A 13839-nucleotide genomic window follows, 5' to 3' on the forward strand; every position below is an offset into this window, starting at 1 on the left:
TGCCGATGCGGGGGACACGGGTTCGTGCCCCGGTCCGGGAAGATCCCACATGCCGTGGAGCGGCTGGGCCCGTGAGCCATGGCCGCTGAGCCTGCGCGTCTGGAGCCTGTGCTCCGCAACGGGAGAGGCCACAACAGTGAGAGGCCTGCGTACCGCAAAAAAAAAAAAAAAAAAAAAAAGGAGAGAGATATCTTTTTTAAAGTTTTACTTGGGGATATGCATACTTTTTAAATATTTATTTTTTTTGGCTGTGTCAGGTGTTAGTTGCGTGTGGGCTCTTCGTTGTGGCGCTCGGGCTTCTCTCTAGTTGCGGCGTGCAGGTTTTCTCTTCTCCAGCTGTGGCACACGGGCTCCAGAGCACGTGGGCTCTGTAGTTTGTGGCACACAGGCTCTCTAGTTGAAGTGCTTGAGCTCAGTAGTTGTGGTATGGGGGGGCTTACATGCCCCGCAGCATGTGGGATCTTAGTTCCCGGACCAGGGATCGAACCCGCTTCCCTGCATTGGAAGGTGGATTCTTTACCACTGGACCACCAGGGAAGTCCCTAGGTAAGAGATATTAACATTCGTATATCTAACTGGAGTCCCATAAAGGGGTTATAGATAAAATACTGAAAGAAATGTTGGTCAGTTATTTCTATATATGTTTTCTTTTTTTCTTTTCTTCTTTTTTTTTTTTTGCCGTACGCGGGCCTCTCACTGTTGTAGCCTCTCCCGTTGTGGAGCACAGGCTCCGGACGCGCAGGCTCAGCGGCCACAGCTCGCGGGCCCAGCCGCTCCACGGCATGTGGGATCTTCTCGAACCGGGGCACGAACCCATGTCCCCTGCATCAGGAGGTGGACTCTCAACCACTGCGCCACCAGGGAAGCCCCGGTCAGTTATTTCTAAATTTGATGAAAACTGTAACTCACAGATCCAGAAAGGTCAATAAACCCCAAGTGAGATAAACAGAAAGAAAACCACATCAAAGCACATCATAATAAAACTGCTAAAAACTGTGACAAAGAGAGAACATTAAAAACAGCCAGAGAATAAAATGCACATCACATAAAATGAAACAAAGAATCACCACTAACTTCTTTTTTTTTTTTTTGCGGTACATGGGCCTCTCAGTGCTGTGGCTTCTCCCGTTGCGGAGCACAGGCTCCAGACGCGCAGGCTCAGTGGCCATGGCTCACGGGCCCAGCCGCTCTGCGGCATGTGGGATCTTCCCGGACCGGGGCACGAACCCGTGTCCCCCGCATCGGCAGGCGGACTCTCAACCACCGCGCCACCAGGGAAGCCCACCACTAACTTCTTATAAGAAAAAAAAATGTCAGAAGGCAGTAGAATGATATCCTTAAAATGCTGAAATTGTCAACTTAAGAATTCAACATTCAGCAAAGCTGGCAGAATTCATCATTCAGCAAATCTGCACTACAAAAAAAAAATCCAAGGACGTTCTTCAGGCAGAAGAAAAATAACAGATGGGACCTCAGATCTACAAAAAGGAATGAACGCTGTTAAGTGGTAAATATGTTGATAAATATATGAAGAAAATATAATTATCTAAAACAAAAATAATAACGTATTGTGGGTTATAACAAACGTACAGTAAATGAGACTATATGATAAAGGTTTGGATGGGGAAATGGAAGTATAGCAATATTAGTCTAAGCTTCCTCCTTCAGAACTAAAGAAAGACGAGCAAATTAAACTGAAAACGAGCAAATATGAGAAAACAAAAAATATATTAGAGGAAAATCAATGAAACCGAAAACTGGTTCCTTGCAGAGACCAGTAAAATTGATAACCTCTAGCTAACCTGATCAAGAATATAGAAAACGGACATTTTCAATGGCAGGAATTAAAGAGGGGATTATCAACACAGACTCTACAGAACTTAAAAGGGTTAGAAGATGTTAAGAGCAACCTTATACCAATAAATGTGAAAATGTCGATGGTATGAACAAATTCTTTGAAACATACAAATCACCAAAGCTCACTCAAAAATAAGAAGCCCAAGTTAACCCCTATCTATTTAAGAAATTTTATTCATACAGTACTTAAACTCTTACCACAAAAACAAAACAATAAAATACTAGACCTAGGTGGCTTTACTGGCGAATTCTATCATTTAATAAAGAATTAATAGTAATTCTACATAAAACTCTTCCAGGAAACAGAAGGGAACACTTCCCCATTCATCCCAGGAAGAGTAAGGAGGGGAAGGGAAGGAAAGAAACTAGAGCCTTATCTTGCACCATATGCAAAAATTAACTCAAAATGCCTCACAGACTTAACTTTAAAACCTAAAGCTATAAAACTCCTTAAAAAAAAAAAAAAAGGAAATCTTTGCATTTCTTAGGACACAAAAAGCACTGTATTAGTTTTGTATTGGTTGCTGTAATAAATTACCACAAACGTAGCAGCTTAAACAATAAAAACTTACTATCTTTTGTAGGTCATTTGTCCAAAACGAATCTCACTGGGCTAACATAAGAGTTGGCAGGGCTGCATTTCTTTCTGGTGGCTCTAGGAAAAATCCATTTCCTTTACTTTCCAGCTTTAAGCAGCCACCTGTATTCCTTCCTCCACCTTCAAAGTCACTGATGGCCAATGGAAATAATAACACATGCAACAACATGATGACTCTCACAAGCACTGTGCTCAGTGAAAGAAGCCATGGACAAAATGCTACATACTGGCTGGGGCCATTTATATGACATTCTGGAAAAGGTAAAGCAACAGGGCAGAAATCAGATCAATGATTGCCAGGGGCTGGGGGTGGGGAGAGGAAACTGACTACAAAGGGGCCCAACTTTTGAGCTGATGGAAACATTCTATGTGTATGTACCTTGACTGTGTTGGTGTCTACACAACTGTATGTGTCTGTCAAAATGTAGAGAACAGTACACCTAAGAACAGTGGCTCTACTGTCTGTAAATTATACCTCACTAAACATGATTTTTAAAAAAGATAAAGGTAAGTCCTGCTACATAAAAGGCACCATCAGGTGGTCCAGGAAAATGAAGGGGCGCTGGCGATTTTTACAATGCCAAAAAGCTCAACATTTAAACAGAGCGTCATTTTTAAATATTTTATATAATTATACACATTTTTACTGGTAACCATCAGAATATATATTTAACCATGGTAACGAATGGCTTCTAAAACAGTACGCCAGACATTTAATTTCACACCCACTCCTAGAAACCTGAGCATCCCAAGAGAGAATCTGCCTCAGTTTTACGTGCGAGGCAGAGGGCAGAAATCAGTGCAACAGTATATATCGGACAACATGTCACCTACTCAGCAGTAAGCAGAGACATACTGCATCAACACAGTTCTTGCAAGCGGCAAGGAGAAGAGCAGTGAATGTTTCCCTAACAAAAGTTAGCTGATGTGAAGGCAGATAACCGACTGTCTCAAGAGCAATCACCACATATCTATTATATATGAAGGGCGGAGAATTGCCACCTGCATTTCCAGGATGATTTGAAAGAAAAGACTCCATCAGGGAAAAAAGTCTGTCCCTCACGATGGGTGTCCCTATAAAGCTGAAATCACCCTAGAAAGCGCCAGGGCTGAGAGCACACATTGTGTCGAAACAGCGACACATTAACAGTAAGCTACACACACGCTACTGTGAGACTGGGGTGGTGGTCAAGCCAAAGGCCTGCTTCAGTGCTCTGACCCATTTCCGCATCTTTTAACACGTCCATGATTATTTAAATGTTGTTCCAAATGTTCATGTGTGGAACCAAACCTGTGTTTCAGGCTTACTAACCGTATTTCTTTGCTCAGAAACTGGGAATCTTACTTTATTTCACACTAAGAAATTTTTCCTTCTATAACTCCAAAGCCCTGAAACAAAGCTTAGAATAACTAAGAACCAAACATAATGGGGATAACAGATAAAACAATTTAAATTTCATGACTCAGTGTAAGGCGCACTTTTATTATCATGCTCATCAGTTAGGGAGTTTTTATAAATTAAATGTTAAAATTAAGAAAACATGACAAATCTAATAACCAACACATTTAAAAACATACTTACGTGAATATACACATAAATATACAAGATTTACAATGTAGCTATAGAATTCCCTAATCAGAATTTTTAATATATGTAACAATAATAAAAAGGATGTTATTAACCATTAAAAAACCCACTTCCCTGGTGGCACAGTGGTTAAGAATCCGCCTGTCAATGCAGGGGACACAGGTTTGATCCCTGGTTGGGCAAGATCCCACATGCCACGGAGCAACTAAGCCCGTGTGCCACAACTACTGAGCCTGCACGCCTAGAGCCTGTGCTCCGCAACAAGTCACCACAATGAGAAGCCCGCGCACCACACTGAAGAGTAGCCCGTGCTCACCGCAACTAGAGAAAGCCCACGCACAGCAACGAAGACCCAACGCAGACAAAAATAAATAAAATTAAAAAACAAAAAAACAAAGAAACAACCTCCCACATATCTAATAAAGAACTTATACCAGGTATATAAAACTTACAACTCAGTAATGAGACAAGCAATACAATTTTTAAATGGGTAAAATTATTTGAATAGACACTTGAACAAAGGAGATATACAGAGAGTAAACAAGCTTGGGAAATGATGCCCAACGTCTTTAGTCACTAGGGAAATGCAAATTAAAGTCACAATGAGACACATACCTAACAGAATGGCTAAAATTGAAAAGACTGATAATACTAGCTATTGGCAAGAATGTAGGGTAACTGGAATTCTCATTCATTGCTAGCAGGAATGCAAAACAGTACTTTCATTTTGGAAAAGAGCACGGCAGTGTTTTATGCAGTTAAACTTACTCTTATCACATAACCTAGTAATTGCACTGCCAGGAGAAATAAAAAACGTTGGCAGACGAAGACCTGCCCACAAAGGTTTACAGGAGCTTTATTCACAATAGCCCAGAAGTGGAAATAACACAAAGGTTCATCAATAGCCTGTTATAACCTGTTACAAATAAAACCCATACAATAGAATACAGCCCACCAATAAAGATACGAAACACCACACAGATGAAACTCAGAAGCATTATGCTGACTAAAATAATGTAACTTATAGCTCAATCAACATTGCTTAAACATTTTTTTTTTAATCAATCTAAGTTTCCACCTTAGGAAAGCAGAAAAAGAAAAGCAAATTAAACCCAAGGTATAAGGAAGGAAATAATAAAGAAAAGAGCAGAAACCAATAAAATGGATAAACAACTGAGAAAAACAAAAGCTTGCTCTTTGTAAGAGATCAACTGGATAAACCTCAAGCTAACATGATCAAGGAAAAAAACAGAAGATCCAAATAAATCAACATCAGGAATGAAAACAGGGACATGAGTGCAGATCCCACAGACATCAGTAGACTAATAAGAAAATATTCCAAACAACTTTGGATGGTACGAGAATGCTAAGAGCAGTCTTACCCATCACAGCCAAAAGCTGGAAAGAATTCAAGTGCCCATCAATAGGTAAATAAATAATTAGGTCATATTCATACAACCAGTACTGTTACCCACAACAATACATATGAATTTAAAAACATGTTACATGAAAGAAGCCAGAGAATAAGAATACATAATATGATTCCATTTATATGAAATTCAAGAACTGACACAACTAATTTATGGTAAGAGAAATCAGAAAGCAATTTTGGGTGGGTAGCAGGGGGTGAGGAATTGACTGCAAAGGGGAAGAAGGGAACTTTGGGAATGCTGGAAAGATGTTTACTGGGATTGTGGTTACACAGGGATGTGTATCCATTCTGCAAAACTTACTATGCTCTACAGTTCAAGTTAGTACATTTTATTGTTTGTAATTTTATAGCTCAGCAAAATTTATTTAAAAAGTAAAAACTAAAAAAAAAAAAAAAAAGGGTCCATGGTCCCCTCTGCCTACAAGCCACCATGTCACAGTGGGGGCAGGCTGAGGGGACCTCCACAAGTCAACTGGGCAACTCTGACCTGGCCCAGTTTTTCAAATCATCCCTCTAACTTCACAGAAGACTCTGGTGGTATTTCAGCCAGTCTTTAGGTTTTTGCTTTGTTTTGTTTCATTTTACTTTCTAGCATTGTTTCTTGTTTTGTGAGTTGATGTGGGGATTTTTTTCTTCTAAGTTCGTTTCTTTTCTTTTCCCCTATCACCAGATTACATTTCCATCTGTTCTCTGAAGAGTACATTTATTCCCAAGCATGAGGGACATTCCAAAAACAAACAAAACTATAAAAATGTTACCAGGTACGAACAGGAACTATGTTGCCAGGAGCCAGAAAAGAAGAGCTTTGAGCTTCAAGTGCAGATGCAATTCTTCCACCCTGACCACCTAAATAGCTAGATCTTCTATATTATTGAGTTTTCAGACTCAGCCCCAGTATTACTGGCTGCAAATGAGCCAGTTTCAATACCATCTGCTCCATATACTGTTAAAACTTTACTACTTAGACCTATTTTTCTTTAATAACTAAGAAGAGCCTGACTCCAAAAAGTTTTTTAAAAAACCAGGATGTTGGGCAAGTTTTTAGCGTTGGCGGATCTCTGCCACGCTTCACTTAATAACAAAGGACAAGAGCCACAGCAGCTTTCTGAGTCACTGACACCACACAACATGGGCACACACACAGCACCTGAAGAGCACGCCACACAAAACGCCATGTGCGCACTTCCACAAATATAAATGCTCAAGTACTAAGCAGTTACAGGCAGCAAAACACAAATTCCTTCTTTACCTGATGGAAGAGCGAACACAAAAACTGTAACAAACAGTCGTGCTGCAGTTTCAAGAATATCAAAGATGGCGTCATAGACATAATCTCAATAAGAACAACATCCATGTAATTTAGTTTAAAAAATTCAGTTAAAAAACAAACAAAAGCAAGACCTGTCCAGAGGCTGGTGGGACTCCACACAAACTCACTCATGTAAGCCAGTAACAAGCCCGGCAAAAGCAAACACGGTTCTGAATAGCTGAGAATCACAAAGCTCTCACAAATGCCCCAAAAAGGCAGAGAGAAGAAAATATCTTTACTACAAACCCTCAAGTGTGAGACTACTTAGTAAACAGAGGACCGATCTTAATTGCCACAATTTCTGAAAACACCCTGCACTGCTTAACAGTGAGAGTAACTGACATTCATAATGGTGACCTCGGGTCACCTGGAAACGGTGTGCTCAGTATCCCTCACTAAAACGGACAGAGCTTGCAATGTGTTTATGAAGGTGGTCAAAGAATGGTTAGAACCTCCATCACTTCACAGTTACAAGTCCTGAGCTTCAGTCCTCTCTCGAGGTCAGGCTTGTGGAACGCCCGTTTCTGACAACGATGTTCTGATGTTAGTATCTCTACCCTAGTGCTCACTCATCTTAGAAATGGAAATGGTACCAGACTGAATTTATGAATACGCCCCAGAGTCGTCTGTAGAACCACCACACAGACTAAATGAATTTTTTAAAGTTTTCAAGCACATTTTGAAAATGGGATTTCTCCTGTTCTAATACAACACCTTCCATGGGAAAAAACCATCCTACCTGCAGGGAGACAATGCCAGGGGTTATTTGTGGGTTCATTACCACCTACTGAAATTCTGCATTCTTTCACTTTTTAATTAAATTAGCTAGTGACTCATTATTCTCAGTTTCTCAGTCCCTTTCCCTCCCCCAAATAAAATAACACCCTCCACTTCCTCCACAACACTGCTTCCCCTCTTGTTAATTCCCTGTCCTGCTTTCTTCCTTCACCACCCAGCCCACAGCAGCTCCACTGGCCATGACACCCACTGTCAACATAAAGCCAGAGGGCTGCACTGTTGAAACGTGCAACTCCCAGAGCTGCACTGTAACCAGGAAAAACCCAAGCCCTCCCTCTAGCTGCGCAGCGTGACCAAGGAGAAACACCTACCAGCTCGGAGCACTTGGAGCTTGGACACTTGATCAGTGCTAACAAGGACAGCTGGTAACCTGCTTCCTTCCTGGTGCCTGTAACAGGCCGGGCTGAAGTGCTTCACACCCATTATCTATTTAATCCTCCAAACGGTCCCACGAGATAGGTTCTGTTTGATCCCCACTCTGTAGCTGGGCGGGCTGCAGCTGAGAGGTCCCTAAGCAGTTTAGCCATGGCCACACTGCTGCTAAATGGCAGAGCAGGATCTGGGTCCAGTTATGTCCTCAGAGCTCATCTCTCCACCCTACACCAGGAGCCTTCGGTGTCATTCGCTGGGGGCGTTAATGTCTGCACCTAGTTACTGGGCACACGCCACATGCCTCAGAGCACTTCCCTATGCTTTATTGGACTACAGCATGTATCTTGTCTTCATATGGAATGGTCATTACCGTCATAACTTTCAAAAAGTTGGAGGACAAATCAAACCAAATATTATAGATTTCAAAAGCCTTTGGAATTTGCTGTTTGAAAATCACTTTAATACTTACACATGTAAGAATATTACCTGGGGTGACAGTTAGCTGAAAGCAATGAAGCTTGTTTGGATCAGGAAAATACACTTTACACGTACCTGCAAAAGAAACAGGCCGTCAGGAAGGTCTGACAGTTAGCAGCAGTCCTTATGTTGAGGCTAACTTTGAAACACATGGGAAAGTTTAACGGTGCTGAGTCTACAGACTAAACCGGTATATTTCCCCTATTTGTTTAATAATAATTATGCCAATGTGCTGAAGTTGCAAACCAGTGATATTTGCTATGTGTTTTCCTCCTTACAGTTTTTTATTAGTTAGTTCCAAATTGGGATGTTATCTTTAACCCTTTAAATGGTCCCTAAAAATGGAGATCTTTCCATTAATTTCAAGAATGATGCTACTTTACTTTGAAAAGAAGAAACCGTACCTCAAGGAGATTAATGTATGTGGGTAAAGGCTAACTAAACATAGAAAAACCAGAAAAAGAGCCCAGGCCAAACTTCTGGTCTGTTCACCCAGCACCACAGTCATCTGTACCCACCACAGCAAAGAGAAGTTAAAAGTAACTGTACCAGCTAAGGTAGCTCACACCCAGACCACGGCTTTTCTTTTTTCTTTCTTTCTTTTTTTTTTTTTTTTTTTGCGGTACGCGGGCCTCTCACTGTTGTGGCCTCTCCCGTTGCGGACCAACAGGCTCCGGACATGCAGGCTCAGCGGCCATGGCTCACGGGCCCAGCCGCTCCGCGGCATGTGGGATCTTCCCGGACCGGGGCACAAACCTGTGTCCCCTGCATCACTGCGCCACCAGGGAAGCCCTCTTTTTTTTTTTTTTTTAATGTCTTCACAACCCGACCGATAATTCAGATTGGTTTGCTGGTGACAGGATGCTCTGCTGACTTGGACGGCAACACTCTAATCGCATGTACACTGAACCAGAACGGCCTGGATCAGGAGACCCAAGTAGTTCCACTGGAGAAGAGCTACTGCAGAGGTGCAGACAGGGCAAGACATCCTACATCTGCCTCCTTCAGACAAACGATGCAGAAGAGGGGTAAATACCCAAGGGATAAATACTGAAGGAATGTGGAGGGAATATACGTAGAAATTGTCTGTATTTTATAAACCTGGAAAATATTATGCTAGATTCCTTGGGTCGTCTGCTATTTCTTACAAGTCCTGATGAAAATATTTGCCTAGTTTTACATGGTATGGATTTTCATCAAAAATAGGACAATTCAAATTTAGCCTTGGAAACAGCCTTAGAGACCATCTAATCTAACATCATCAATTGTGAGAGATGACATGAAGGTCCAGAGAAGTTCAGTGACCAGCCCAAGACCACACAGGTTATCAACAGAAGGAAGTTTAGTTCCCAAATTAAAAACCAGTTCATGGGCTTCCCTGGTGGCGCAGTGGCTGAGAGTCCGCCTGCCGATGCAGGGGACACGGGTTCGTGCCCCTGTCCGGGAAGATCCCACATGCCGCGGAGCGGCTGGGACCGTGAGCCATGGCCACTGAGCCTGCGCTCCGCAACGGGAGAGGCCACAACAGTGAGAGGCCCGCGTACTGCAAAAAAATAAAATAAAATAAAATAACTAGTTCATGCCTCATTTCATTACTTCATGAACATGCCAGAGATGACACATAAAAACAATGCAAAACTGTTAGTGGGGTTTCTTTTTTCGACTAATCCCTCAGAAAATAGTTGCAGAGTGAAAGGTAACTCCATCTAGAAGAGCAGGAAAGGGTCTCAGAGATTACATCGTCATTTTCCTTGTTTTCAAAATAAAGAAACCAGGGGCCAAAGAGTTCAAGGCTTTCACCCAAACCACACATTTGAACTGTGTGGAATAATTTAAATGGCATTCGTTTTTCCTAATCTTAACTTGGAAAGATAAACACCATTTTTCTAGTGAAATATATGTAACAAAAACATATGACAAGGGCTTAGGAAATGTTTCATTGATTAGTTAAAGTTGGCACCATCCATTTGTTTTTAATGTCTAGTATTCTCCTTTGTTTTAATAAAAGTACAGATGTAGAAATCAATCCTTCTAATATAGACTGGCCCACCAAGAATAAAGAAATTATCGAGATGGATTAAAAATAACAATAAAACTTCTAAAAAGAACCAAACATTTTAAAGCTAAAAAGAAGTCTTAAGTTCTAACAATGACAACAAAAGGTTAAAAGTCAGCTTGTTTTAGTTCAATGCAGCAGCTTTATTAAAACTCCAGAACTAAGCTTTTCCTCTCTGCAAGCACAGGCTAAGGCTCTCACGGTACCTCCGTCCATCTGAAAGAGATGTCTTCTACTTTTTGCAAACAGAGAAACCTCTACAGACTTACATGAACAGAGCGCCTGAACTAGTTCTGAATCATTAACCAGCAGCACTGCTATATGGCAAGTTATTTTGTTTGCCTTAATATTTTAGAAAGATTATCAATCAGAGAGTAAAGATCTATTCTTTGGTGGTTTCTTGTTTCCTCTTTAGTGAGTTGCATACTTTTGGAAAGCCTGGCTTACTTGTATAAACTGATTTATATGTCCCCCCACTTTGAGAGAACAGGCAGGGAGAAGAAGAGAAAGGAAGCATATAGCATGTAGTTTTTAAAATCTGACATCTTAGCTATAAGGGCAAGGAAGATGGGGCATGCCTTTTCCAAACCTAAGGTTTTTAGTTAAAGTCCTGGTTTGAAAGCCAATTATAGTTTTATTGTTTTTAAACCAAACATTTAGATAAAGCTAAACTATACTCTATTAGTTACAAACCAACAATCTCTGTAAGATTAACATACAAGGACAAAATAAACTGGGTGTAAGCTGGAAGTTTTTTATGGTCTTTGATTAAATGTCTGCATGTGTATATATGTTCAAGATGGAGGGCCAGTGGGAAGATATGATGGGGGTGGAAAATAGAAGGATTACTTCATTTTCCTTTTTAATTGGACCTTATTAGATTATTATATAATCTGAAAAGAATAGAGAAAAAGAGGGAGAACAGTATAATGAACCCATCACCCAGCTTCGGTATTTTACTAATCCTGCTTCGTCTGTCCTATCCACACACACAGTCATTTGTTTGTTTTCCTGGAACGTTTTAAAGCAAATCAGTTGTAAATACTTCAGTAGGTGGAAAGATAACCTTTTAATAGAAATCCAAGATATTTCCTTCTAGTTCTGACTAGAAGAAAACTTTGAAGTCAAGCAACTTTGAAGTCAAAAATCCAGACATTTTTGACTTACACTAAAATATATTTTATAGCACAACCCACTATACTCATATATAAATACTATATATTAAAAATAATTTTTCAAGGAACAATATGTACTTACCCTTACACACTGATGACACAACCACTTAAGGGTTGCACCCCACAGTTATCTTTCCAACTTTAGGTGGAGGTTGGGATGGGCCCCCTCTCACCCGGTATCAGATGGCCTCCGTATCAAACCCTCTCGAGCATTCGCCCGGACTAGGAGGCCCACGCATAAAATAGTTCACTCATGTTGACAAACATATTCAGCCTTAACCAAGCATGATGATAAAAAGTTCTAACTTCAAACAATACTAAAATGGTCGAAGCTTTCAGACTTTGATGGTCTTACAAAATATAATGGCTTGGGAAGGCATCAGTGATAGGGGAAAAGAGAAACACTGACATGTATCACAGGAGTTAACTGGCTGGTAAGCGGGCCTGCTGAAGAGTGAGGCCCGCGGTCAGTCCCTGCGTGCTGGGGCAAGAAGGACCTAGCAAGGTGAGGCGACCTGGAGACATCAAGGCAGCACAGCTGTCCTACCTCGGGCACAATGATAAATTACAAATAAGCACTTTTCGGGCCAAAAACATGGTACTGTCACTAACAAAACTAGGACTGTCCACCATTGATTTATATGCCTTTTCACTAAAAGAGGACGTGGGACAGAATGCTGTGTAAGAGGAACAAACCCTAACCAAATGCACCTCTGCAACAAACAGTAAGGAGAGGAAGTACTGCCGTGCTACATTCTCCTTCTTATCAGAGCCTCGAAAAAAATCCTGTTTATTCCTAACATACATATAAAATGGGCTTTTTGCTATGCAAAGTTATCAAAACATAAAACAAGCTTCTCCATGCAATTATTTCACAGCATTTAATGTGTGGGGATGCTATACTTACAAGGTAAATTAGCTTCAAGTTCTGCAACCTCTGTAGAAACAAAGAGATTATTGTTAATATTAGTCAATTGCTCCACATAAAATCACCAGCTCTAAACTGGCAATTCCCTCCAGAACAATGAAGAAAACAAACAAACAAACAAAAAAACCTGAATTAACAGAAATCTACATTTGGTCTAAAGTTTAGACTTTAAGCCAGGAAGTTGCTTTCAAAGATACAAAGTGACTTGCAGGATGCCAGCAAGTGCAGTCGAGGGCCCTTGAAATTTTACTTCCGCGTGAATGAAAACTACTCAAAATTAACATAGAAATTATCTATAGGTAAACAGTCACTAAAGCGTTTTTGAAAATCTTGTTCCCCCAAGTAGTGGAACTACTGCCCTCAAAATCTGATTTATATTTATATCTCTGCCTCTTCCAGTTTTTCCGGATTTGTCTTCCCGTGAGGGCTTGCCCAGTTTGCGCTAGAACTTTTCCAGGGAGAGAAAATTCTCTACCTCCTGCTGGGCTCATGTGCTGCCCCTGCCATCTGTGGGCAAGCTGATACCCAAGGAAGCCTCCTCCTTGGAGCTACATTCCTTAGCCTTAGTGCTCTCCTCTGGGACCTCTTCTATCCGTCACTCATTCAGCATTCAAGCCCAGCACCCCTCTGCCAGGACAAAGCTGCAGAGCTCCCACCAATCCTGCTATTAACGAGCTGAGGTCTGGGGGAGCACCCAGAAGAAACCGGGCAGGCAAGTCGTCTGCGCCTCTGACATAACATAACGTGCTCTGGCGACTCTCCAGCTGCGGAGACTAAAGGAAGGAGGAGGTTTTCAATTTGGGCGTTAAAGAACCAGTAGAATTCAGTCCCACAGAGGTGGGGAAAAGGGTATTTCAAGGAGATAAGTTAGCAATGTGCAAAAGCACAGAACGCAGACAAGCACAGAACGCAGACAAGCACAGAAACCAGACGGTATGCAGTGCAGCCAGAGCAATGGGAAACAAGGTGGAAAACCAGGGCCAGGATGGTGGAGGGTGCAGAATTCTCCACTTTATTCTGCAGCAACAGGAGCCAGGGGAGGTTTCTGAACAAAAGTTCCTAAGCTTTGCCTCAAGAGGACACCTAAGCGGAGGCCAGGCAACCTGGGAGGTGGGTGCTCTGAGAGGCAGCAAGGACTCAGCGGAGGTGGGGAGAGCCAGCGTGCCTAACAGCAAAGAGGACAGAAGGCTCTGCCAACTGTCGTGTGTGTGTGTGTGTGTGTGTGTGTGTGTGTGTGTGTGTGTGTGTG

General features: G+C 41.6%; 1 protein-coding gene across 1 annotated transcript in view; it reads right to left on the reverse strand.

Moving 5' to 3' along the window:
* Positions 1 to 13839, reverse strand: part of UBE2F (ubiquitin conjugating enzyme E2 F (putative)) — a 52329-nt gene that overhangs the window by 24058 nt on the left and 14432 nt on the right. Inside the window, exons 3-4 of the mRNA XM_029224650.1 lie at positions 12570 to 12599; positions 8441 to 8506 (exon numbers count right to left, since the gene is read on the reverse strand). Coding sequence (XP_029080483.1) covers positions 8441 to 8506; positions 12570 to 12599 — 96 coding nt within the window. The remainder of the gene's footprint in view (positions 1 to 8440; positions 8507 to 12569; positions 12600 to 13839) is intronic.

The sequence above is a fragment of the Monodon monoceros genome, unplaced genomic scaffold (assembly GCF_005190385.1).
Source record: "Monodon monoceros isolate NGI ecotype Baffin Bay Population unplaced genomic scaffold, NGI_Narwhal_1 Super_Scaffold_16, whole genome shotgun sequence".
Lineage (NCBI taxonomy): Eukaryota > Metazoa > Chordata > Mammalia > Artiodactyla > Monodontidae > Monodon > Monodon monoceros.